This window comes from Thermoascus crustaceus, assembly GCF_041956765.1.
Source record: "Thermoascus crustaceus strain CBS 181.67 unplaced genomic scaffold VTN00scaffold_1, whole genome shotgun sequence".
NCBI lineage: Eukaryota > Fungi > Ascomycota > Eurotiomycetes > Eurotiales > Thermoascaceae > Thermoascus > Thermoascus crustaceus.
The window spans coordinates 85,301-109,181 of NW_027192527.1; the positions used below are offsets into that span (position 1 = coordinate 85,301).

General features: G+C 51.0%; 6 protein-coding genes across 6 annotated transcripts; 5 read left to right on the forward strand and 1 right to left on the reverse strand.

Moving 5' to 3' along the window:
* Positions 1-683: 683 nt before the first annotated feature.
* Positions 684-3,876, forward strand: VTN00DRAFT_33 (uncharacterized protein; the record flags this gene model as incomplete). The annotated part of the gene is made up of 2 exons (XM_069429601.1): positions 684-936; positions 1,001-3,876. 2 exons carry the CDS (start codon positions 684-686, stop codon positions 3,874-3,876), a joined length of 3,129 nt encoding a protein of 1,042 aa, XP_069290741.1.
* A 1,419-nt stretch (positions 3,877-5,295) lies between these two features.
* Positions 5,296-5,889, forward strand: VTN00DRAFT_34 (uncharacterized protein; the record flags this gene model as incomplete). Its single annotated transcript, XM_069429712.1, has 3 exons — positions 5,296-5,641; positions 5,707-5,799; positions 5,861-5,889. 3 exons carry the CDS (start codon positions 5,296-5,298, stop codon positions 5,887-5,889), a joined length of 468 nt encoding a protein of 155 aa, XP_069290742.1.
* Positions 5,890-6,503: 614 nt separating this feature from the next.
* Positions 6,504-7,160, reverse strand: VTN00DRAFT_35 (uncharacterized protein; the record flags this gene model as incomplete). The annotated part of the gene is made up of 1 exon (XM_069429823.1): positions 6,504-7,160. The coding sequence occupies one exon, from the start codon at positions 7,158-7,160 to the stop codon at positions 6,504-6,506; it is 657 nt and encodes a 218-aa protein (XP_069290743.1).
* A 3,278-nt stretch (positions 7,161-10,438) lies between these two features.
* Positions 10,439-14,571, forward strand: VTN00DRAFT_36 (uncharacterized protein; the record flags this gene model as incomplete). The annotated part of the gene is made up of 12 exons (XM_069429934.1): positions 10,439-10,546; positions 11,512-11,575; positions 11,826-12,049; positions 12,098-12,272; positions 12,418-12,474; positions 12,527-12,595; positions 12,665-12,771; positions 12,841-13,014; positions 13,064-13,380; positions 13,527-13,575; positions 13,632-13,998; positions 14,057-14,571. 12 exons carry the CDS (start codon positions 10,439-10,441, stop codon positions 14,569-14,571), a joined length of 2,226 nt encoding a protein of 741 aa, XP_069290744.1.
* Positions 14,572-19,225: 4,654 nt separating this feature from the next.
* VTN00DRAFT_37 (uncharacterized protein) lies at positions 19,226-20,859 on the forward strand (the record flags this gene model as incomplete). Its single annotated transcript, XM_069430045.1, has 3 exons — positions 19,226-19,247; positions 20,205-20,256; positions 20,340-20,859. The coding sequence occupies 3 exons, from the start codon at positions 19,226-19,228 to the stop codon at positions 20,857-20,859; spliced, it is 594 nt and encodes a 197-aa protein (XP_069290745.1).
* Positions 20,860-22,413: 1,554 nt separating this feature from the next.
* On the forward strand, positions 22,414-23,871 carry VTN00DRAFT_38 (uncharacterized protein; the record flags this gene model as incomplete). Its single annotated transcript, XM_069430156.1, has 1 exon — positions 22,414-23,871. One exon carries the CDS (start codon positions 22,414-22,416, stop codon positions 23,869-23,871), a length of 1,458 nt encoding a protein of 485 aa, XP_069290746.1.
* Positions 23,872-23,881: the final 10 nt, after the last annotated feature.

The window sequence follows — 23,881 nt, forward strand, 5'->3', positions numbered from 1 at the left end:
GGGGTTCTCCGTCCGGCTCTCCGCACGCTAGCCCGCGGTTCTGATGTAATTGCGGGCGGGTTTGATGTTAGCTGCGCTCCACCGACAGATCTCTCGAGGGACCTCTCTGGACATCTTGTCGCTGCACCGGGTCCGAGATTAAATTAAATCCGCCCCAATCGCTAGGTGCGCCGTGCAGAGGGTCCTTTTCACGAACATCACCGTCCTCTTTCCATGCCCCACCGTCCGATATGCTGGTCTTAGGGCTCGTCAGAGAGCATCATGAGTCGCGGCGTGCGCCGCCGGGCGACGACCCCAGGCGGGCGAGCCAACAGCATCCGCCGTTCTTCGCTCCACTGTCGAACCATCTGCATGTTACGCTGTTTATCCTGCGATTCGGGTGCTGCAGGAGGCTGCCTTTCTTTTTCTTTTCGCTGCGCGTTTCCTGCTCGGGTCATCTGCCCATCCGGTCTCTAGCTGACTCGCCCTCCTCCCTCTTAAGACTCTTCTGCTGCCCACTGCTGTCTGCAGAGCAACCGTCTTCAGTCATCCATCACGCTGCCGTCACGGCCATCCCCCTCCGGCGCCAACGCAGGATCTGATGGGCTCACTAGACCAGAGTAGAATTCCCACGGGTCACCTCACGGGCATTGGTTAACACCGCGAGTGTCCCACGCACTGTGTCCCGGCCAGGGATCCCCAGGATGACTCTCTCCGTCGCGGCAATGGCAGAGGTGGACGTCGTGCCGGCCGGTGGTCGGCCTGACGTGGAAAAGGGCATGCTGACGGTGAGCGCCGATGGCAACACGGCCAACACCGAAATCGCGGCCAGTGGCTCCCCCAAGAAACGGAAGAGAACCCGCAAGGTCAATCTCGACAAGAAATTCGAGTGTAAACACGAGGGCTGTGGGAAGAGCTATTCGAGGGCGGAGCATCTGTACCGCCATCAACTCAACCGTACGCCGTCGACCCGGCTCTCCGCATTGTATCTCTACACATTGCTAATATGCCGCTTTACCAGACACCCCGAAGCAGATCTACCGATGTGACTTCCCGGATTGCTATCGCTCGTTTGTCCGCCAGGACCTCTGCGTCCGGCATCGAGACCGACACACAACGCATGGATCGCAGCTCCAGAAGCGCGATAGCTTTGCACAGGCGGCAAACCATATCAAAGCCGCGCCTGCGCCCCCGCGGGATGATGGGATGGCAGGCAACAGCACCGCGGCCATCGTCTCACCGTCGGCTGGTCTGGTGTCTCCCGCGTCGTCTGCCTCCCGCCCTCACCCGATGTTGCGGTCTCCCGGGAGCAGCGCAAACTCGACCATCAACGGTGTGCATCACCAGGCAGGAAGCCATGCGAATCTACATGCGAATCTACATGCTGCTCCCGGGTCGACCCCCTCCACGTCCATCGACGCGCATTATCAGCCCCTGACCCCGCAGACAGGATATGGCAGTTCCGATTCCGGCACCAAGCGGTCCGACAGCTTGAGTAGCTACACGTTAAGCCCTCCTAAGCCGCAGTCTGCCGCGGTGTATGGTGCCTCCCATCCCCAGACGAGTTACGGGCAAATGGCTACCCAGGCTTATTATCAGAATGCCCCGTTCGGCCCCAGTGAACTTGGTCGTCACTCGCAGTCCGAGCAGTTGTCTACGTCCGGGACGGGCAGCACCAGCGCAGCATGTCCAGCTTCAACGGCCACGTCGGGCCCCAGTCCGATGAATACGACCGCATACGCATCCCACCAGAGTCTGCAGATGTCGCCACTGCCGCCCCCTGGATACTCGAATCCGACCTTGCCACGGTCGACAACCTTGCCATATACGACCGGTGGTCTGAGTGGGCTGGACTCCGCCTCGGGCGTTGTGGCTCCTGGCTCCGCAGATTCGGGCTTCGATTCCATGGCTCCTTTAGCCTACCCGATCTTTGGGGGAGAGACGTACAACCGGTCTCCCTTTGCGATGGCTGATGATTTTACGGCGTGGCTCTTTAACGAACCGCTCAGCAATTCGTCCCCGGTCGCCTACTCCCCGACGTCCGGCGTGATGCGAGGCTATTCAGATCCCTCCCAGCTGTATTATACCAACGACGCTGCGTACAACAGCTATCTGGCCAACGTCGTACCGCAGCATCCGATGAGCGTAACGAGTATCCTCGATTCGGGGCCGCCGCAGGCTATCATGTCAGAGGAAAAGCGGCAGGAGTTGCTGCATTTGATCACCGGACGCTTCAACGAATCCACCCATTCTGCCATCAGCAAGTGCAAGGACGCTCTGCTAGACGGTGACATCGACGCGGATGACCACGTCCTCGGCCTGCGCATGATGCAGACGTATATCGGTTCCTACTGGTATCACTTCCACGCTCAGTTGCCGATCCTGCACAAGCCTACCTTTGCTGCTGACAAGACTCCGAACCTTCTTCTGCTCGCCATAATGGCGATCGGTGCGTCGAACCTTGACAAGATACATGGGCAAGAAGTCACCGAGAGAGCGGCGGAATTCGCCAATCTCGTGGCGTGGCACCTGCGCTGGGAGATATTCATGGATGCGGACTTCAAACCCCCAGCAAGGCTGTGGGTGTTCCAGGCACTGCTCCTCCTGGAGGTCTATGAAAAGATGTATTCGACAAGAACGCTGCACGAGCGTGCCCACATCCACCACGATACCACTTTGACTCTGATGCGGCGCGGCAGCTCGTTGATCGGGAGATGCGCATTCGATACTCCGTCAAGCGGCAGAGAATCCGGAGCTGGTGCCTCTTCCGCGGATTTCGCTGCGGACGAGTCGTGGGCGCACTGGATCAAGACAGAAGCAACCAGGAGAGTTGCTTTCGCTGCCTTTGTTCTCGATTCGACGCATGCGACGATGTTCGGGCATTCTGCGAAGATGGTCGCTCACGAGTTGCGGCTCCCGCTGCCCTGCGACGAAGCGTTGTGGTCCGCCACCAGTGCGGCGGAGGTGGCCAGGGTGCAGGCCAGCCTTCATGCCAACGGTGTCAAGCCGACGATGTTCCTTGACGGGCTCAAGAGGACCCTCAACGGCCAGAAGGTGCGGACGAACTCCTTCGGACGGACAATCATCATGGCCGGCCTTCTCAGCGTGAGCTGGCACATGAACCAGCGAGACCTCCAGGTGAGCTCGCTGGGCGTTGCGCAGGCGCTTGGGGGCCGGGATAAATGGCGATCGGCGCTTCTCCGGGCGTTCGATAACTGGAGGCGCGATTTTGACGAGACGCTTGCAGAGTCCACTCTGGCGACCTACTCCAACCCGTACCGGCAGCAGTATTCCGTGAACGACGATAACATCTTCGAGGCTCGCACGGTGCTCCACCATCTCGCGCACATGGCTTCCCATGTTGACATTGTGGACTGCCAGATCTTCGCTGGCGCGGGTCGACTCCTGGGCCGGTCCATCACGCCGAAGGACTACAGCACTGCGCGGGAGAAGATGACGGAACGGTGGGCGACCAAGGCGTCCGCACGCGATGCGACCTTCTACGCGCTGAAGTTCCTGTCCCAGGTGCTGCTGGGAGATGACGGTCCGCAGTCTGCTGAATACTCTGCCCGTGATGATTTCCTTCTCAATCGCCCGTGGGTTCTGTACTTTGCCGTGCTGGTTGTCTGGTCGTACGGCTACGCGCTCGACGGACCGATCACGCCGTCTCCGGTGCTGGCAACGCCGGCCGACCAGCGCCGGGACATGCAGGAGTTCCTCCGGAGAGTCGGTGGGGTGCGGGAGCCGAGCGATCTCGAGACGGTGACCGGTCGGAATCGGTGCATGGGTCTGCTGATGACGCTGCGGGAGAGCTTTGGGAATGCCCGGTGGGAGCTGCTGCACGAGGCGGCGAATCTGCTGGACAGCTGCATTGAGAAGTTGAAGGCTGCGGCCTAGCTCGCTGGCCGCTTGTTTTATCGTCTGGCCTCATGAGCTGAGATTCTTCAGCCGGGACCCGGCCAAAGAGTTGAATTCTGAAAAAGTAGCCGGAAGTGCTCCGGCTTCGGTCTACCAGGAGTTTGGCGCACTGGACGGATGATATCCCTTTGCTGTTATTGAGCGACAGGACAGGATCCTGGTGTATGAGAATGGGGTATATATTACGTTCATGGATATGTTTGATGGAAAATGGTGCTGGAATGGATCTGATGTACAGATTTCAATATGGATATGCCTCGTCTGTCAGATGATGACTGAGTACGAACTCTCTTGTCATATTTCCCGTCTTGTGTTCATACTGAGCTCCATTCTATATGCACATATACGATAGCGTCATGTATCGATATCCCTTGTGTTTTCCCAAAATTGATGATCGGCTGTTTGATTTCGATGTATGTTGTCTGCGTTTACAAAAGTCGATTGTGGATGCTGCGGTTGTCACCACGAGGTGTAGAGATGTAGATCTGCGTTTGCCCTTGAATGGAAGATGTATTTTACAATATACCATTCTTCTATGCGGTGGAAGATAGAGGCAGGCTACTGCAGCAGATATCACACTATATTCTTCTCTTCATTCTCTGAACATGATCACATCAGCGTGCGGTGCGACGTCCGAACAGGGGAACCGGATCAACTACTGCAACAGACAGGCCAGGGCATCTCGAGTACCGACCAGGCCAATAGTATGGCATAGCAGACAGGGAAAAGAACATCCAGACTTGGCATGTAGCTACCAGGCTGTCCGATCGATCATCGATCTCTCTATCAGAGTGGAGCGCGGTTACCACAACAACGGGCCCGCAACCGCCGCACCTCAGCCCGCGCGAACTCCATCTGATCTGGCCGTAGGGCAACAATCCTCCTGCAACACATCCCTTGCCTCGTCGTGTTGACTCTGATTTCATACCACTTTTGTCGTCGTCTCTTGTCCTCGAGAACGGGATTTTATATCGAGCGCTGCAACCATGGTACGTCTCTTCCGTCTCTCCCCCTGCACGCGGACTGGCGGGATCGAGCCGTGGTTGGGCTGGTGGTCAGCGAGCGGCGAGCCAGACGAGCACGAGAACGATGACACCGCAGGGATGGCCTCATTCCTGACCTCTCGCTTGCGTTGCCTTGCTGGTGAAGCCGCTGTCCTCATCTGACTCGTCTCTGCTTGACTGTATCTGGCTGGCATCTTGCACATCATATCCACGCTCGAGCCTCTGTCTGCGTCTGTGCCTGTGCCTATCCCCCTGTCTCTGTCTTCTGTCGCTGTTTTCCCTTGGCAGCTACAAGCTGCGATCCCTCTTGTATCCTTCCTGTCTATCGTTTAATTCCGCATCAAACATCCCTACCTCCATACCTCCATATCCAACTCCATCCACCTCTCCAAACATGCCCTCCTCAAATTCAAACTCCAACTCTAACTCCTCCAACTCCGACCAGTCCACGACCAACTACAAAGAAGCCTTCTCCCTCTTCGACAAGCGCGGCACCGGCCGCGTCGCCCTCGAGTCCCTCGGCGACCTCCTCCGCGCGTGCGGCCAGAACCCGACCCTCGCCGAGATCAAGGAGCTCGAAAAGTCCATCGGCGGGGACTTTGATTTTGAGTCCTTCTCGAAGGTGCTGAACAGGCCGGGTGGGTTCAGGGACCCGGGCGAGCCGGAGGAGTATACGCGCGGGTTCCAGGTGTTTGATAAGGATTTGACGGGGTTTATTGGCGTGGGGCAGTTGCGGTATAGTATGTATCCCATATAAATGGTTTTTGTGATGGAGGGACAGATGGGGGGATGCTAACTGCGACAGTCCTGACCAACCTCGGTGAGAAGATGACCGACGAGGAGGTCGACGAGCTGCTCAAGGCTGTGGACACCAGCTCGGGTGAGATCAACTATACTGGTATGTTTGTCTCTACCTATATACCTATCTCTCTATAGAGCAGCCTGGCTGATGACTGCAGAACTCGTCCGCACCATCCTCGCCAACTGAATGATCCACGATACCCTACCCGCCTTCTTACGATACACGATGCTTTGTTTTCGCTCATTTCCTTGTTTCTACACACCTAGCCATTCCATTCGAACAGATTCGTGACGTGGATGATGGAGATGATGCTGCCGCTTAATATCGCATTCCTTTCGGTCAAGTTAGGCGTCAACTGGACGGTGATGGATGCTTGCATGTTCGTCATTAGGAAATGGTATTAAGTCGAATATTCGGTTAAAATCCGTAGAAGTGCCTGGCCAGCATCCCACGGCCAGTGTAGAACTGGTATGATCCTCGATCACAGGTTTGATCTTCGTATTCCATCTCCCCGTACCAGCATTCCCCCGTCGCTGTCAGGACCTGGAGTATACATAGCCTGGCTGGGAAAATCTGTCGTATGACCATCTCTTCCTTCACCTGCCTTCTCCGCTCCCTGCGTGCCTGTTCTTCTCCTCCGTCCGAACGCAGACCGGGCCGTAAACCATCCTCACAACAGATCGAACCGTAGCCTGCCATCTCCACTCCATTCCATCCGTCCATCCAGCTCTAATATCAACCAACCCAACTCCACAATCTCATACCATGCCATGAACAGAAACTCAAGACAAGACTCAGACTCAAGACTTCACCCACCCCCTCCACTCCGCATCCATCCCCGCTTTCCGCGCCTCATCACCCATCTCCTCCGTCTGCACCAACGCTCCGGGAAGGAGGTACGCGACTTTCGCCTCATCATCATCATCCTCATTCCCCTTGTCCCCTTCCTGATCATGATCATGTACTTCCCTAACGGGCCTCGGAAAATGTATATCATCAAGCAAATACCCAACCACGACTCTACACCTTCCGCACCTCAGCAAGAGGCGCTTCTCGAACCCGTCTTCGCGGCGGACGATGGTCGTTTTGCGATCGGGTAAGGTGGTGCTGAGGAGGATCGTGTAGTGTTCCTGCCTCTTCCCCTGTTTCCTTCTTGTGGGGGATGGGCTGAGCCCTTCGGGTTCCGGCTCGGATTCCGAGTCCGAGAGTGTAGAGGTGGTGGATGGGGTTTTGGGAGGGAGAGGGAGGATCAAAGCCCCGTCGGATGCTGGGGAGCTGCGGCGCGGGAGAGAGTGGACGTCTCGGGTGCTGGCGAGGAGGAGGTGGTTGCAGAAGCGGCAGTGGTAGGTTTTTATGGGTAATCGAGGGCGGGGTTTCGATGTTGGTTTTTGGGGGGTCGGGGAGGGTGGTTGAGGTTCTGAGGGAGGAGGAGGAGGAGGGGGTGTTGGGTCTGTCATTTGCGTTTTGGTTCGGTTTTTTTTGTTGTTGTTGTTGTTTTGTAGGATAGGATGGTTTTCTGAGCTCCGTCTGACCAGTCTTGTGTCTCTCTGCCGTCCGGCGGGGATGTGTCTACCGATTTGATTCGGTCGAATTGGATTGGATTGGAGCTGTAGAGTAGGTAGGTAGTAGGTAGAATCTAGCTGTCTCTCATCGGTTTGCGCTCGAAGATCGAAGATTGAAGACCCAGAAGAAAGATGGATGCGCGTCTCAAGGCTGTTCGGTAACCAAGTAGGTATCCTTCAGGTCAGATCAGGCTGTTCGAATAGATAGATAGATAGATAGATGTACGTAGGGAATCTTCCTGTGTCCACTCTGACTCAGGTTGTGTTGTGTTGGGTTGAATTGAATTGGGTGAAAGTAGCTGCAAGCTTCTGGCGTGGCTTTGCAGCTCTGCAGGTGGGATTAAGCTACGTAGAGTGGAGGTTTGGTGCTAAAATCCGAGCCTAAGCCTAAGCTACTGGGGCCTGGACTTATCGATAAGTCCGACGACAGACACATCCGAACGATAATGCCTGTATCACATACAGACATTGTGTAATTTTTTTTGTTTTTTTATTTTTATTTTTTTTATGGATACTTACTAATTTGCACTAGAAAAAGCCTATCAGCTACCTAAACAGGCACAGAGAACTACAGGAAATGACAACTTCAAGGTGGGGTGCTTGCATGTTGCAAGTGTGTAAAATACGATGTGGGTGTTGCAGGTACAGTATATCAATAAATTTGAGATGCTTGCACTAGAGTATGCAATAATAACTGAATTCAGGTTCTATATGCAGGTTTACATTGCTTATCGCATTTCAATTCCCTTTGAAATAATCCTACCGACCTCTTCATGCACTATACAGTAGTGGCCTAGAATTATGATGTGATGCTCTCTCTATAGTCTTGAGGGTCACTATAGCTTTCTTTAACTGTCTACTGTGTAGCTTTCTGTTTCTTCTATACCGCAGTAGCTCCCGAAAGGATTCCCTGGTGCGCTCCACAGGCGGATGCCGGTCAATGCTTAGCATTTTGATGCTGCCTTTGAAAATTGCTGCTGGCCATCCTTACTGCCTTCCATCTCGAAGATCATTAATATGGCTGACTGATCGGGCGGCAAGAACGTTGGTAAGTAAAAAGTAAAAAAGCAGCATTCAAACACTAGAGAGAACTAGATATCTCTAAGAGGTGCACCAGGGAATCCCACTGGCCTCTACTGCAGTACAGGGAGAAGTTCTGGATTAATAGGCGCTTGTAGAAGTCCATACTCATAAAACCTATATTAGCGACCACTGGGCGCTGACGGCGAGGTACCTTATATCGACGAAAGAAAGTAGCGGAAATGCATTGCAGACTGTAGGCATCGATGTTGGGTGGCTAGAGAGCTAATTCTAGTACAGAGCTTTTCTTGCATTTGATCTAAGCGAAATCAAGCCTTGTCTCAAAATAGATCTGGGGCGGGGGGAGGGGGAAGATTCCCTGGATATGTGCTATATTCTAGTCCTTAAAGACAGAGTACCTGGGAGCCCTCCATGCACAGTGAATTGGTACAGGAACTTTGGAAGCAATAGGTGTTTTGAGATTTGCTCTAACAAAGTAGCCTATATCGAAAGATGCGAGGGTGGTGAACACAGAATTTAAGCCATGACTTGTATGCATTTCTGTCTCTCTTGCAGCTAGTGGAAGAGATGTTATAGATAGAGCTCCAAAAGCTTCTGGGCTGATTCTTTGACCTTCTGATATACCTCTCATTACATTCTAAGCTTGACCTCGAACATTCCTAATAGATAAATTGGCATATTCTCTCTGAAGGAGATATCTAAGATCCAGACCAGGGCGTGTAAGAACCCTGCAGCGATTCTATGCAAGGGAAGGTCTCTGTGATCTAGGACTGCTCTATACAACGCCACCAGTGCTAATTACCATGCATTCTATACTGACCTCAACCAACCTCAGGTTCTGACTAAAGCTGAATCTCCTCTTCTGTATGATTATTCCCCGCCCGACACTTTTTTAAAGCGACATGGAACTAACTCCAAGCTTTGTAGCTATATCTGCCAAGGTGTTTCGGGACCAGATGCAAATGGACCTCGCTTGGCTTGTGAGGCTTGCAAGGCTTGGACCTGATTGGAAAAGCCTCTCTAAAAGGCCTTTCTATCTAAAGACTTATTTAGCTTGTCTCTCCGCAAAGTCCAGTTCCTTTGCACATTCAGCAGGGCTGACTGCACGAAAAAGAGAAGAAAGACGAAACAGGACCTTCGTGGCGTAATCCATGAATTCGAGACTTCCGTCATACGTATCCCCCCAAAATTGGACACAGAATCTGCACAAAATTCATGCAACTACCCCCCTTTGCTTTTCCGGAGATCAATAAACAAAATACATAAGTCTCCGGATCAACAAACATTTCAGTCATTGTGTTTTATGTGTGTTTTTTTTTTTTTTTTTTGTCCAATTGCCTGACAGTTCTTGACAGCTTCAACACATTTATTCAGTCTGTATGACTGGACGATCCCCTTCTCAATGGAGAGCTGGGTGACGAATACAACGGATGTATTGGGGACAAACTAGCAGCCCCGTCGGTTGAACTGTACTGGGAGTCCTTCTGGGTATCACCGCAACAGGATAGGACACTGGCTAACCTGACCTGAGCCAAACTCGTCAGGTAATATTTTATTGCATATTGCATCGTTTTTTTAGCAGATTCGACCCGAGAAATATTGAATCTTTCGAAACAAACAAGGGAGAACAAGAATAAGAACACAAGAGAGGGTTGGTACGGTAAGATAGTTGAAAGTAACTGGGAAGCTCTGAACTTATAGATACCTATACAGTCTGTAAGTGGCGGCACTTGACACCGCTTTCAGTGCTCCTTTCCTCTCACATGAACAAACCCACGCCACTCTCCCGATCCATCCATCTTAGGTTGGGATAAGAATACACAAGTTTCGGTCGCGCTTCCATCCGATACAAAACACCCATTCATGGCTCATGGCGACCCCATCACTTGCGGACCGTGAGGTCGCGCAACAGTGTGATATGGGTATCATTGGTTCTGCAAAGACTTTTGAAGACTCGCGAGAATAGGTACGGTTCCCGAACACTCGATCGGAACGTCAGGCGACCTTCTGCATCGATTTGAAAAGCAAGGTTGTCGACGGCTTGACCCCGGGAACTGGAACCCCGCCGAGATATCGCCGCACGAGCTTCAGCAGATCTTGTTTCTTCAACTCCCTACAGAGCCTGTCCAGAGATGCTCCGCAGGAGATATAGGCCTGGAGACAGGATGGAGCGTGCTGCCCCCGCACTGTGGCCGAATGGCTGGACCCGAACGACCAGTGGTGGATCCTCAACTTATACGGTACGACTCCACACAATTGACCCACGCGACTGCGGGAGGGACAGTTCTATTTGATGACCTCCCAAAAACAGGATACTCTAGGGATATTGGGCTCTTTTGACCCTAAAGACTCAGACAGTGGTCGAGACGTCCCTTGGCTAGGTTCAAACCAACCTCTCTCTGTTGACATAACCTGGGTTAAGGACAAACTTCTTTATATATAGGGATTACTAGGTAGATAGCATACTGTCCAACTGCCCAAATCATATATCCCTGGCATTTTGCTAAAAAAAATTCCAGTATCCATAGTAACTCCAGTGACTTACAATCTTTTGATCAGCCATGTTTATCCAAAGCCCACTTGATTTCTCTATCATGCAGAAGCTCCTCGTGTTCTCTTCTTAGAACCGTCGGATCATTCTCCTCAAACCAGAACGCCCAGGTACTCTGCGTGTTGATCTCAGTATTATCCCGACTGGACTTCAGTCCAACGTGCTGGAGCTGCTGCAGTGCTAGTGTGTATCTTTGATTGACTGCGTGGGTTGTATTGAAGCAGGAAGCAGGCTGACTGCGAGAAGGTTGATATAGGCGAGCAAACGGGCCGGCTAGGTCCGAGCCGGCGACCTCCAACAAGGTCAATACACGCTTTGAAAACACATGTTCTGCAAATAATGTTTGAGCATAGGGAGATCACGCTCTGTTCACCTCAGCACAAGAAATGCTCTACAAATTCCAAAAGGGTGCATATTGGATACTACCTTTGCCTACATTTGCTATATTGTCGCAATGACTTTACTTTCCAGAATCTTGCAGCCTCGGGATTGGCGGCGATACCTGGCATTTGACGAGAGGGGGGACGAAATAGCACTTGTACAGTATCAAGGTTCTTATGCAAGGTAGGAAACAGTTTGATGGTGGCGCTCAATTGGATGCAGCTCCTGTTCAAATATTCAAACAAGGGGGTCTTTTTTGACAGCGAATCTTAGAAGGACTACCCCGAGACGTCGAAAGGCCAGCACTCTGTGCAAGATGCGTTTGCTCGAGTGTATGGTGAGGATAACAGGCAGATGAAGGGACTTCGTTATACTCAAAGCATGGCAAGTGCACCATGTCTCCTCCGCTATGAATAACTTGTTTTCTGCCGGATTGACAATGACACATGGGTCTTAAAGCCCGCTGCCCGAGCAGAACCGCGAGCCAAAAGTCCTTTCGACAGTGATGTGTCGACATTAGCATCAAGAATGCTCTGCTAGCGCCCGTTCCTATTTTAGGATCGTTGAGGATTTGGCTTCTTGTGCAGATCATCCACTCAGACGGAGCCTCGATATCAGACTTCCCCAGTTTCATAAATCCCGCAGTGCCTTTTCCGACGTCGTTGGCAAACCCTGTCCCTTTGGAGACGCTCCGCCCTCCGCCAAGCGTCGCCATGGCGGAGAGTCTCTTGGCGTGAACAAGGCCTTGGCGCGCCCCTTGGCGTTGCCTCTCCGCGGCCTCGCCGGCGACTTTGCGTCTCCTGATCACCTCGTATGTGGCACGACAGAACCCATTGGTTTGCCTTGGCTAACGCCGTAGCTATGCATGTGTGAAAACATCCTGGCTGCGGCATACACACGCGTGGACCCTAGCACAGAGCCCCCTTGTGAGACGCTCCTGTGCTGCCAAGCTGTGCGGCCTCCCTGCCAGCCCCTGTCGATAGCAATCCCCAGGGCAAGGCTCAAGCAGTATGTATACAGTTCTATATACGTATGTATTTCAATCCCCAGCTTCCGAAACATAATCTACCGTGCACATTTTCCATTTCCTATGCTAGTTATTTCTCGGCAGCGGTACTATTTACCTCACCTATTATCTCCTTTCCTCCTTGCTGGTCGAGGAGCCGTAATATCCTTCAGCCCACACAATGCCTAATCTCAACGTGAGCGAGTTGAACATCGTCCTCTCTGTCCTGGGTGGGCAACGCTCTTCAGCAGCGTAACGTAACCACATTGACCATTGGGACAGGGGCCTTCATCGTTCTCTATGGAATCATTTCTATCAAGATAAAGAATGCCTGGTATCTTGGGGAGGCATGTGAGTATTTTGGTCTTTGGAAATGGCCGTCTTCAGGGCTCGTCAATGTGCTGACCTTGCCTCACTTAGTACCTGCTGTCGTTATTGGCATAGTTCGCGGTCCTATAGCATCAAAATTCATCGATTCCAACCGATGGGGTTCTGCGACCGAAGGACAACAGAATGCCATTACCCTTGTATGTGTTCGAGGATGCGCCACTCGTCCGCTTTCTATCCACATGATGCCACATACTGAACATGTTTAGGGCCTCTGTCGTGTGGTCATTGGCGTCCAGCTGGTCATTGCGGGTTACCAACTTCCAGCAAAGTATCAACTAAAACGCTGGAAGGAAATGCTGTTGTGTCTTCTGCCGATCATGACTCTGATGTGGCTCTGCACGACTGGATGTATACTCGCTACGATTCCTAAACTCACGTTGGTAGGTAAATCGACCCCAGCGAGGGTAATTGGATACTGACACGGAAAAGCTCTCTGCTCTTGTCATCGGCTCCTGCGTCACCTGCACGGACCCAATCCTCTCTCAGGCCATCGCAAAGGGTCCTTTCGCCGATAAATATGTCGCACGAAGCCTGCGCGAAATCATATTTTCAGAAGCAGGCGCTAACGACGGGTTCGGGTTCCCGTTTCCGATGTTAGCTACCTACCTTATCCGTTATGCAGATGTCCCGGGCGCCGGGCAAGCGGACAGCCCGCAGGACACCCTCCATGCGAGGAGTGCAGAAGTTGGCCGTCTCGGCGGTGGAGTGGGCAAGGCACTGAAAATGTGGTTTGTCGAGACATGGTTGTATGTCGTGTTGATGAGCATGGCATACGGAGCTGCTGTTGGCTATGGTAGCTGCAGAGCCCTGAAGTTTTCTCTGGGGAAGTATATTCTCCCCGTATATCTGTCTCTTGCCGATGGACGAAACGAAATAGCTGATTGCTTCCAAGGAAGTGGATCGACGACGAGAGTTATTTACTTTTCCCAACTGCTCTGGGGGTCAGTTCTGTGCTCATCACTGAAACCTCAAGTAATCAAAGCTGACTATCAGATAGCTCTTTATCGTTGGCACTTGTGGAGCTCTGGGCACCGACGACCTCCTGGCCTGCTTCGTCGCCGGCAACGCCCTAAACTGGGACGGGGGCTATATTGCTGAAACGGAAACCAGGCATGACGAGGTCAACTCGTGCGTCGATGGCATCCTGAACTTCGGAGGTTTCATGTACATCGGATCCATCCTCCCGTGGAGCGAATTCCACCAGCCAGACGTTACCGGGATCACCTATCCCCGGCTCTTCGCGTTAGGATTTCTCGTCATAGCGTTGCGCAGAATTCCGAGCATCCTTCTCATGTATAAACTCATGCCGAAGGTATGCAAGAACTGGAAGGATGCTCTGTTCATGGGCTACTTCGGTCCCATAGGTGAGGCAAATCCCTTCATTATTATAGTCTCCTGTGCCTCTGACGCCTCATCATCCAGGTATCGGTGCAGTCTTCTACCTGGAACATGCCCGTCATCTCTTCCCGGAACTCGGTGAGGGGAACTCGGAAGAGACGAATCTCATCCGGGCTCTGGGACCCAGTAAGCAGCATTCTTCTCTTCCATGTTCGAAAAGGGAAAAAAGTCACCATGCTGAATGGATTACTGCGGTGTATTGGCTCGTCCTATTTTCTATCGTGTTCCACGGCCTCTCCATCCCGGCGCTCAACCTGATCTACAAGGTCTCAGGCGTACCACCAGTCATCGACTCGTCCGGCCCTGCGGAGCTGCGGCCGCTCTCCCTAAACATGTCGCTGCCGAAGAACAGCGCCCTCAGCACCAAGCGCCAGTCCATCCTCGTCTACAACCGCTTCTCACGCGCAAACTTCCCGAGCGCCATTGGCTGGAACTTGCCATTGGCGGCGCGGAGCCAGGATTCCGATCTGTCATACAGCCGGTCTGGGCCTGACGAGCCGGAGACACTGCCGTTGCGGGACCGGACGAATATGGTCTAAATTTAGGTTCTGTCGGCAAGTTGATGATTGAAAGCTGTGGAATGGTTATATGAGGCTACTGGAACTGTCGAGGAAGCTGTTCTGAGTTGGTGGATGCCTCTATCTAGTGAACAGATTACGGGTTGTCCTTTTTATACGGCGATTGGAAGAGTTTACAAGGTCCAGGCGTTTTGTCGTGGTCGATTCCTTGTTTCAGGGACTGCTTTCAAATTGGAATAGGTCTCTCTTTGTCGTTTTGTAACGCACTCGTGTCATGCCGCTTGCTAGGTGGTATGTCGAGTTTTATGATTGCATGTTAGGTACTGTACAGAATCTTTGTTTGTTTGCGTGGAAGAATCACACACGTTGACTTAAGTTTCTTGAAACTTGAAGTCAGGTAGAAAACGAAGAACTAGAAACAAGAAAATGTTCTGCGTCATCATAATGCTCATACTAAAAATGCCAATCAGGATATACATATATATCAACCCCACCAATCCTGCAAGCATTCATTCGATCTCAAAAAAGATAGATAAATATGCCAAGAGGCTTTAACCGAGGTGTACAGGTCATGAGCACGCCACATAGATGGTATTTCTAATACATGTGTTCCTAATTGTAAATCAATTCTCGTGTCTAACCCACTGCTCTGCTGCGACCCAGGATCTTATTTTTTTCGGTTTCTATCCCATCCACATACGGACATATATCATTGATTCATAACCTTAATTGCCTTGAACCGCCAAGTTCAGCAATCCAGTACGTGACAGCAGCGCTATATACATCCCTGTACTCCGTAGATCTCGGGAGATCTGCACATTAGCATGATCATCCTGAAGTGTACACAGTACAAGTGTGCACCGTACGGAGTACTCTGTAGCAGTGAATCATTGCTTGGACACTCAAGAGAATGTAGTAATTGTCAACCCCATCTCACGCTGTCAAACTCTGAACATGATATAAGATCGCTTGATTAGTAAATCTATGGATATGTCACTGGGCTGAACCGCAGACAGCGTCGAATGATTTCTTGAGATTTATCTTATCTGTAGTACCCCGTACCAGAAGTATTCCGCAACCTATAAACATGGGTAGCCTACTACGTATGTATGTACTTATGTATAATCAAGTGAATTACCGGTCATTTATTGGTCTATTGCAATCTGAACCCAGTTTTAAAGCCAGACCGTCTTACCCCCAGACTGCGGGTCCGACCTGCATACCTTAGGTACCTATCTGTATAGCAATAGCAGCTTATAGAGTGGAGTCAAAATTACTAGATTGCCCCGCGGGATCACACCATGCAGCAATCTAGGTAACTCCGTAACCGTACGGAGCACAAATAAAAATGGACACTGCCTAAAGCAGCGATGGTTTATTTAAGGCACCGAGATCTCCGTGGGGGAGGGGGGAGGGGCTCCCTGACGTGATGACACTAGTAGTTGGTATCATCGATACAATCCAAACCCTCCTCCCCCGCTTCCAAGTTGCCGGTTCTTCAGCATGTCCACTCTCTCCTATTCCGGAGATCAACCAGTATCTTGCTGGATTTTCACGTCTTCCTATTTGACCATTTCCCCCCCACGTAGGGACCACATCGTCAGATGAACTCCTCACCAGATCCCTAACCATGTGGGCCAACGGATCGATCTACGAAGTTGTGCTATATGAAATGTCTTGCAGATGTGAGATCGATTAGAAACGATCGGCCCTAATCTGTGTAGCTGGACCCCATAAGCTTAATTTCATTTCGAGAAACGATCAATGCATTATCCTGGAATATCTCGAGTAGTCCGATTGAAATTGTGACTAAGCCAAACTATGTACGTAACCCAGGAATTCCAAATGGCAGTCGAGTCGAATGAGATCCAGGTCCTTTGTGTATTCTGTAGTAACATCTGGAACTCAATGAGTGATTCAATAATCAGCGTAGACTAGAGCATATGGTTCCCCCCGGCTGGGTCAAGTGAAGGGGATCCAGATACACAATATGCTATTTTGGCCATTCAGCAGCTGTGGATTTTTGTGAAGTTTGTTGGAGTATACAAGGTAGAAGCCTTGTGAAAGGGAATTGGTGGTGCTGTCTTTTTAGTTCAAGAAAATAAGCGTCAATAAGAGAGGCTCCCGTGCCCGGCAGCTAGCCATTCCGCCCACCAGAATATTAGATTTGGAGCTGATCAGCAGGTTGCAGAGACGGCTCAATTATAGGGTTTACTAGCTAGGATACTCTAGTATGTTATCGACAATTCTGCCAGAATATAAAATACACTATGTCAATCACTGCACGTAGACCTCTACACAGTCAAAAACCAATTAATTAACATGGCTTTCAGTATAAGACAGCCTGTATTCTGCTGGAAATTTGCATAGTTGTGCTTATCTATCTCTCTGGCCTGCTACTAAGTCTACATGTAAGGTCTAGAAGGCCCGTTCTATAGAGACCGTTCTAGGCCTTGACACACAGGCTGAACCTGATCTTTCTGGAGCTGTCCACAGGACTATGCCCAGAAGTGACTGACTGTTCTAGGGAAAGAGGGGAGTAGTTCTAGATCCCAAGTTCCCCAGAATTAACTGCCCCACCCTGCCCTTCAAGGCCATATCCGTACCTAGTGAGGCACTCATGCTAAGTAGAACAGCATGGTAAGCATAGAACCTACTAGATACCGCTTCTTTTTCCCGCTTCAAATCACCATCTTGAGTATGCCATTCCCCTTCGTCCTATTTTTAGATTTTTTTTCAATCTTACAGTACTGTCTTCCTTCCAATCTAAGCGGTTCGATTCATTCCCAGCCCCCCGAAGAACTGACCGGCATAAAAAAGATTCCACACTAACGATCTGGACCAAGGGCCCCATTGTTCCCCCTAGCGGTCTTTGCACTAATGTGCACGCCGTTTTTTTATGCATGTGCGGATTGATTCCTTTTTTAAGAACCGATTCCCCGCAGCTCTGATTTTCCCTCGGTTTAACCTTATTTTTTCATAATACAACGTAGCCTGATCTATGTGGTAAGCTCTTGGGAGAACGGGAAGGACTGCAAGGGAGCAAGGATTCTTGGGTGAGATCAGCGAATTGCTTATGTCAGGATATCTCTTGTATGGATAATAATCCACGATCAAGATGCGGGGAAATATCATCCTGGAGAAAGTTCTTCGTGAGTGTTCTTGTGGCTGGGAACGCGGATACTTGTGTCCTCCTATTGCTTGCCTTGTTCCCAGGATACGGGATGGCCGACATTGACCTATCTCCTCATCCGGAGTATTTGGAAAGGTTATGCAAGACTCGGTGCAGACCGCCTCATGTATTTGGGCCGACAATATGTTCTATGTATAGGTAGTTTGCCAGCCGGACAGGACAGATCGTCACAATTTGCCACAATCTGGCTCACGTCCCCAACCTCGTGAATAGATTATAGGGAAGCTTCCTGTGCCTAGCTAGCTAGCTAGCTAGCTATGAGAATTTAGGTGCCTAGGGCCCAAGATATGCTGCCCCAATTGGATGTTCAGCCACTTCCTGCAGTTGCAGTTCAACAGCAGTGCCAGTAGCATATGTAAGGGTTCAATAGTCTCTGTGATAATATGCATCCCAGCCATCCAGCTTTTCTAACTTAAACGGTGTTCATTATTATTATTCCTGAGCTCACTTGTGCTGTTTCAGGTACTGAAACAGTAGACCCAGTCCCGTCCCGGGAAAAGCTTACAAGTCAAACTTGAACATAAAAGCCCGGCGAGCCACGTAGCATCGGGTTGACCCACAGCTGCAGTTGCTTTTTTTCCACAAGGTCCAGCAACGATGCAGCACGTGGCAAGCAGTGTATTATTCTGTAACTGCTCACATCTGGCTCCCAGAGCTCAACATTGTAATCTGCATCTCCAAAAGTAAAATGGCTGGGAGATGGACGTACGTCGTAATCACCCTCGCTTGGACTTCCCGGAAAGGCAGTCCAGAATCAACCATGGAACATGCATGGATTGGACGGGGCGGGCCGCCGCCACGCCCCGTCAAACTCTATTGTCACCTAGCTCTGTTTGAGCTGCGAGTTAAACATTATTCCGGAAGCAGCAGTTTGTCAACACGGGATTGCTAGGATGAGAAAGCTTTGCTGGGTGCTATCAATTGATTGAGTTCTACTGTCTCAATGTCTGATGTTAAAGCAGAACTGATTGGATATTAAGCAAGCAGATTTCCAGCCGTCATCTGTTGTAATGCAGGCAACATTAATGTTACTAGCCCGCCCAACGCCACGTGTGTCGTGTCGAGATCTACTCCGTCTATGCAAAGACCCTTCGCCCGGAAGGCGAGAGAGCTGAGAGAAAAGGCTGGGAAAGCTGAAGCTCCGAGATCTCCCCTGGATTGGATCTGATGGTCCTCGTCATATCTCGATGCTAGTGGCTGGGATGCACAGAGCACACACGGGTCGGCAGCACACCTTACGGACCTACGGAGTACTCCGTAAGCAAAGCATCCGGACCCTCTTTTGTGCTTTCCAGATTTTACCCTCCGTTACAAGATCCTCCAGGTCTTTTTTTGTTGAATCCAATCCAGCCACCTTCTTCAGATCCGACCGTACGGAGCAGGGGACGAGTTGATTTTCTCCACCCCAACCAAGCCTTGCAAGGCCCAGGACGATCAGCTGGAACTCTCACCGACTCTTGGGACCCACCCAGGGACGGTTCCATGATCCATCCGCGGTCTTTGCGTACGCACCTTACGAACTCCAGCTCCGATCGCTCGGACCGAACCCCGATTAGTGGTAAATTCGTGTGGCTGGTATGCTACACTACGATGTCGATAGATGCACGTTGTCTGGATATCTTCACGCCGGTTACCATCCTATTCCACTTCTTACACAGCCACTCCCAGTAGTAGTACTCCGCTAATGGATGGAGAAAGCCTTGACTACCTTTCGGATATGTCCAAAGTCACGTGCTGATAACACAGGCGAATCCTGCCAAATCATGCCTACAGTAGTATGTGGGTCAGAGCGTAGGCAAAACGTTTCAGCAAGAGTCGAGCGTACAGCTCAACATATTGTTATTACTAAGAACTTGTGTCAGGTAATGACAACGGCAACAAGCCAATCAAGGATTCCAGATCCCGTTCAATCAAGTATTGTTCGATGTTACCGCCGTACATAGGTGTGCATGCATTGCTGTCACAGTCTCAGACAGCCAGCACCAAACAAGGTTTCCTCAACGACCGCCGCCGGACGAGAAAAAAGCCCAGCCACCTCTCCGGGGAAAGCTTAAACCAGATCGCCACTTTCAAAGAAAATCGAGAGGCTGGCAAGATGGGTAATTCCAGATTCGGGTTAAGATGAAGCTAAGCGCAGTTGGAGAGGGATGTGGAGTACTCACTTTCCGTGCTGTCCAGCCTCTGGGATCCTCGATCTCACCAATTGTAACCGAGAGCGTCCTCACCGCACTGTGAACTCACTCGTGCGTGGCGCTGCTGACTTGCTGCACTGCAAACTCAATTGACCCAAATTTGAGACAGCTCAGACGCGCTGAAGGTTTCTGGCGGAGCCCCAAGCTGTGAGCAGAACGGGCCACCGTAATGGGGGCTGGGAAAAGGTTGCCGTAATCTTTTTTGGAAGCATTCGAGTCTATATAATGAGCTGGTTCTCTCGCCTTCGTTTGCCTTTCTTGCACTCCAGGACACTCCTCACCAACCAACGATAACGACAACGACCTCTCTCACGACTTCTGGTAAGCATATCTAAAGATTTTATTTATTTTTTTCATTAAAGCTTCATGGCGTTTTTTTCCGCTGCTAACATAAAAACAAAAAGCACTTCACTCGTGACGCACATTCTCAACGACCGTTTACGAAACAACCCAACGAGAACCACCAACAAAACCATCAAGATGCGTTTCATCAGCACCGTCATCGTCGCCCTGGCCGCCTCGGTCGCCGCCCAGTCCCTCCCCAAGGGCGCCGCCTGCTCCGACAACAAGGACTGCGAGCAGCAGTGCTACGGCGGCCGCTTCGTCCCGCACCGCAAGGAGGGCGCCATCCACTTCGTCTGCGCCACCGAGCAGCCCCGCCCTATCAAGCAGTACGTCGTCGGAGAGTGCGAGGGCAGCGGCAGCCTCGGCCTCCCCGGCAACTCCCTGGCCCAGACCTGCAAGTTCCTGCACGGCCACAAGTGCAGCGACGGCTGCGTCATCGAGGTCTCCTCCGACGAGGACATCGACGTCCTCCGCGACAACTGGGACTGGCGCTGCGAGTCCTTCCACGGACGCGTCTCCAAGGTGTCCGGTCTCATGAACTACGACACCGCCAAGGAGGTGGCCAACTGCTATGTATGATTTGGATGATCTTCTGTCTGTTTCTTCGTTTGTCTCACACTACACAACACACTTGCATGGATAATCTGATGGATATATATATAAATGCGAAGACTCCTGTACCTAACTAGGCATGAAATTTTCTTTTAGGCTCGGGAGGCGTATCTCGACATCTCACTTGTATACTTTAGAGCCATCGCTGCGGTGAAAGCAGCCGCTATACTTGTCATCAATTTTCTTTCGATGTACCTAATGATAAGCTGACTATCGAAATGAACAGGAGTGTCTCTCACATACTGCAGGTTCGTTTTTTTCTGCGAGGCTTGCTAATCTAAAGCTGTAGAACACTGGTTCGTAGGCATAATTTTTTCTATGTAAGTCTGTAAAACAGGTTCAACATTGGTTCCGTATAAGAAACGCAAGGCACGGGAGCTAGCTCTTCCTCGCTGAGGACGCGGAGAGGAGTGACCCTGAGCTACAGTACATTTCGGAATTTAAGACTCCCAACGCTTTCATCAAGCACTTCTCAGAAAACTAACTGAGCCTCAAACTCGAAGCCGCAATCTGTATACATACATACATACATACATGGATCCCCTGCTACCTACGTACCTAGGTACCTCCTTCGGTCCTAATAGTAGACAGGCAAAAAAAAGAAGAAGGAGCAAAACGGATCACTGTGTATATGTACAGTACATTGATGAATTCTCTAATAATCTCTCCACTGCAGTTCATCATATCATATCTGCTTCCTTTCCTTTCACACGCCTGTAAAACAATTATCGTGTCGAGCTGTCAACAGGCTCAGCTGACTCTTAGGCGTTGAATTTCAAACTCCCTTCCTAAATAAAATAAAATAAGGAACATTGCTAGTAATATATATAGCAATCCACGTTGCGTTATTGGTTCATGGTGTGTGTGAATTGAATGGTGGATGCTTATCTACCGGGTCCAAGTCGAGCGAGCAATGATCCAGTGTGTGAAGGCAGTCAGCAAGGTAGGTACTACTCTGTACTAGCGTTGTACATCAGCGATCAGTTGGTAGGATTGTAGAATCTGTAGATCGATCGAGCTGATAATATGTAGTAATTATTGGCGGTGTCTGGTGGCTTTGGTAGATAGGTATACATAAATTAGGCACCTACCTATACATGATACTTTGCAACAGTCCTAATAGCACCAATGTCTGAACTGCTTGGAGGCTCTACCTTTCTATCAAAGATGTGGTAACATGCAATACAATATATATATGATAACTAAAAATAAGGAACAAGGATATCGATCTACAGGCCCATAGACCTGACAAAGGGTCTAGCTCGTAAGGCTTTCTTTGTTCCTCAGCTCTAGGGTGTCATAAATCGCGTCGTCTTGGCGCGACGCGCGACCCGGAAGCTTTTCTAGTCGGCGAGCTTCTCAACATCACCGCCTTGGAGAAGTGCGCGTCACTTACGTCCTACGAAATATTCTTGGTTACTGGTAGTTATTGCTTGATTCTTACGACGTGTCTTCTACGAAACTTTGAGAAAGAACAATAATAAAGGAAAAGAAAATACGTGTACTTTTCGTCTGTTCGCCATGGTGGTCACATCTTCATCTTCATCCTCACCAGACATAGGGGCTCCTCCCCCTATCATCCCACCAATCGAACAGACAGTCGGTGGACGCAAGTTCGCCTTTTGGACGACAGTCGAGGAGCACTTTGCGGACGTCGCCAACGACAACACCGACTTTCACCCAAACGTGGCGGAGTTCCTGCCGCTCCTGACTCCGAGGCTGACCAAGGCCGGGAAGGTCGCTAAGCGTCAGCCTGAGATCCCGAAGAAGAGTCTGAAGTGGTGGCGGGCGCAGTGCGGGTTTCGGGGTCTCAAGATGACTGGCACCATCCAGGATCTGCAGGGCCGGCTGAGGGAGTTCGGTGGGGAGAAGGAATCAGCAATGTCCGCGAAAATGGCGGAACTCCGTGACCAGATGAAGCGCGAGTGGAGTGAGAAGAACTCGCAGAAGGTCGAAGAGGAGTGGAAGTCAAGCGACGACTCCAGGAAAGCTCAGCTATGGCCGAAGCGGTTCCTGTTTGAGAAGTGTCTGGAAACCCCGGAGAGGAGGAAAGTCGCCACCGTTGTCCGGGTCACGGACTGGGCGAATGCCATGGAGAAAGCCGCTCCGGAGATGGGGGTCGAGATTGAGACGATGAGAATCCCCGTGTCGATGTACCCTGACGGGGTATATAAGTCGGGCCTCCGTGACGTCGTTCTAGGCGTGGATAAGAAAGCGGTGCGCGCCAAGGCTGCTGAGATCAGTCGCGGACGGGACCAAATCCGTCAAAAGGAAGCACAGGAAAAGGCCGAAAAGAAACACAAGAAGCAGGAAGACTTTGAGAAAGAGTATTCTCGCGCGGAGCAGCACGCGGGAAAGCGGAGTGGGTATTGGGACGTTGGGGGGAGGTGGAAGATCAGCTGTCCCTATATCGAGGAGCAATGGGGTCGTAACGACGACGAATGCACCCTTGACATCCACGTCGCGGATAATGGGAAGGAATCCGTGCAGATGTATGCTATGTTTGAATTCATTGCTTTGACCGGCATCATGCGCTTTGTGAACCCCGAAGCTGAACACCACTCCGACGATGAGAAGGACGACGATGATGAGCCTGACGATGAGGAAGATGATTATTCCAACGCGGGTGGAGAGACCCCGGATCTGTTCCTCCTCTCAGAGACACAGCTGCCCTCATCCAAGAACCGCGAGTTCTCCTATCGCTGGCGCGGCGAGGAGACAGGCGAAGGTGAAATCCAGCTCTACTCGGACAAGAGGCTCTGTTCTTTGGAATTCACCAGCCCAAACTCGCTTCATGGGACCATCGATGGCGGCTTTCTTGGTAAGGTCGAATTCAGGGGCTTCAAGGAGAAGAGCCTCGTTACAGATCAAGTTGGTCAAAAGAGGAAGAGAAGAGGGGACGCCTATATTGCTAATGAGGAATGGCAGTCAAGGAATGAGGCAGCATATGAGAGGGCTCGAGTTGGGCGGTGGCATTGATTGATGAACT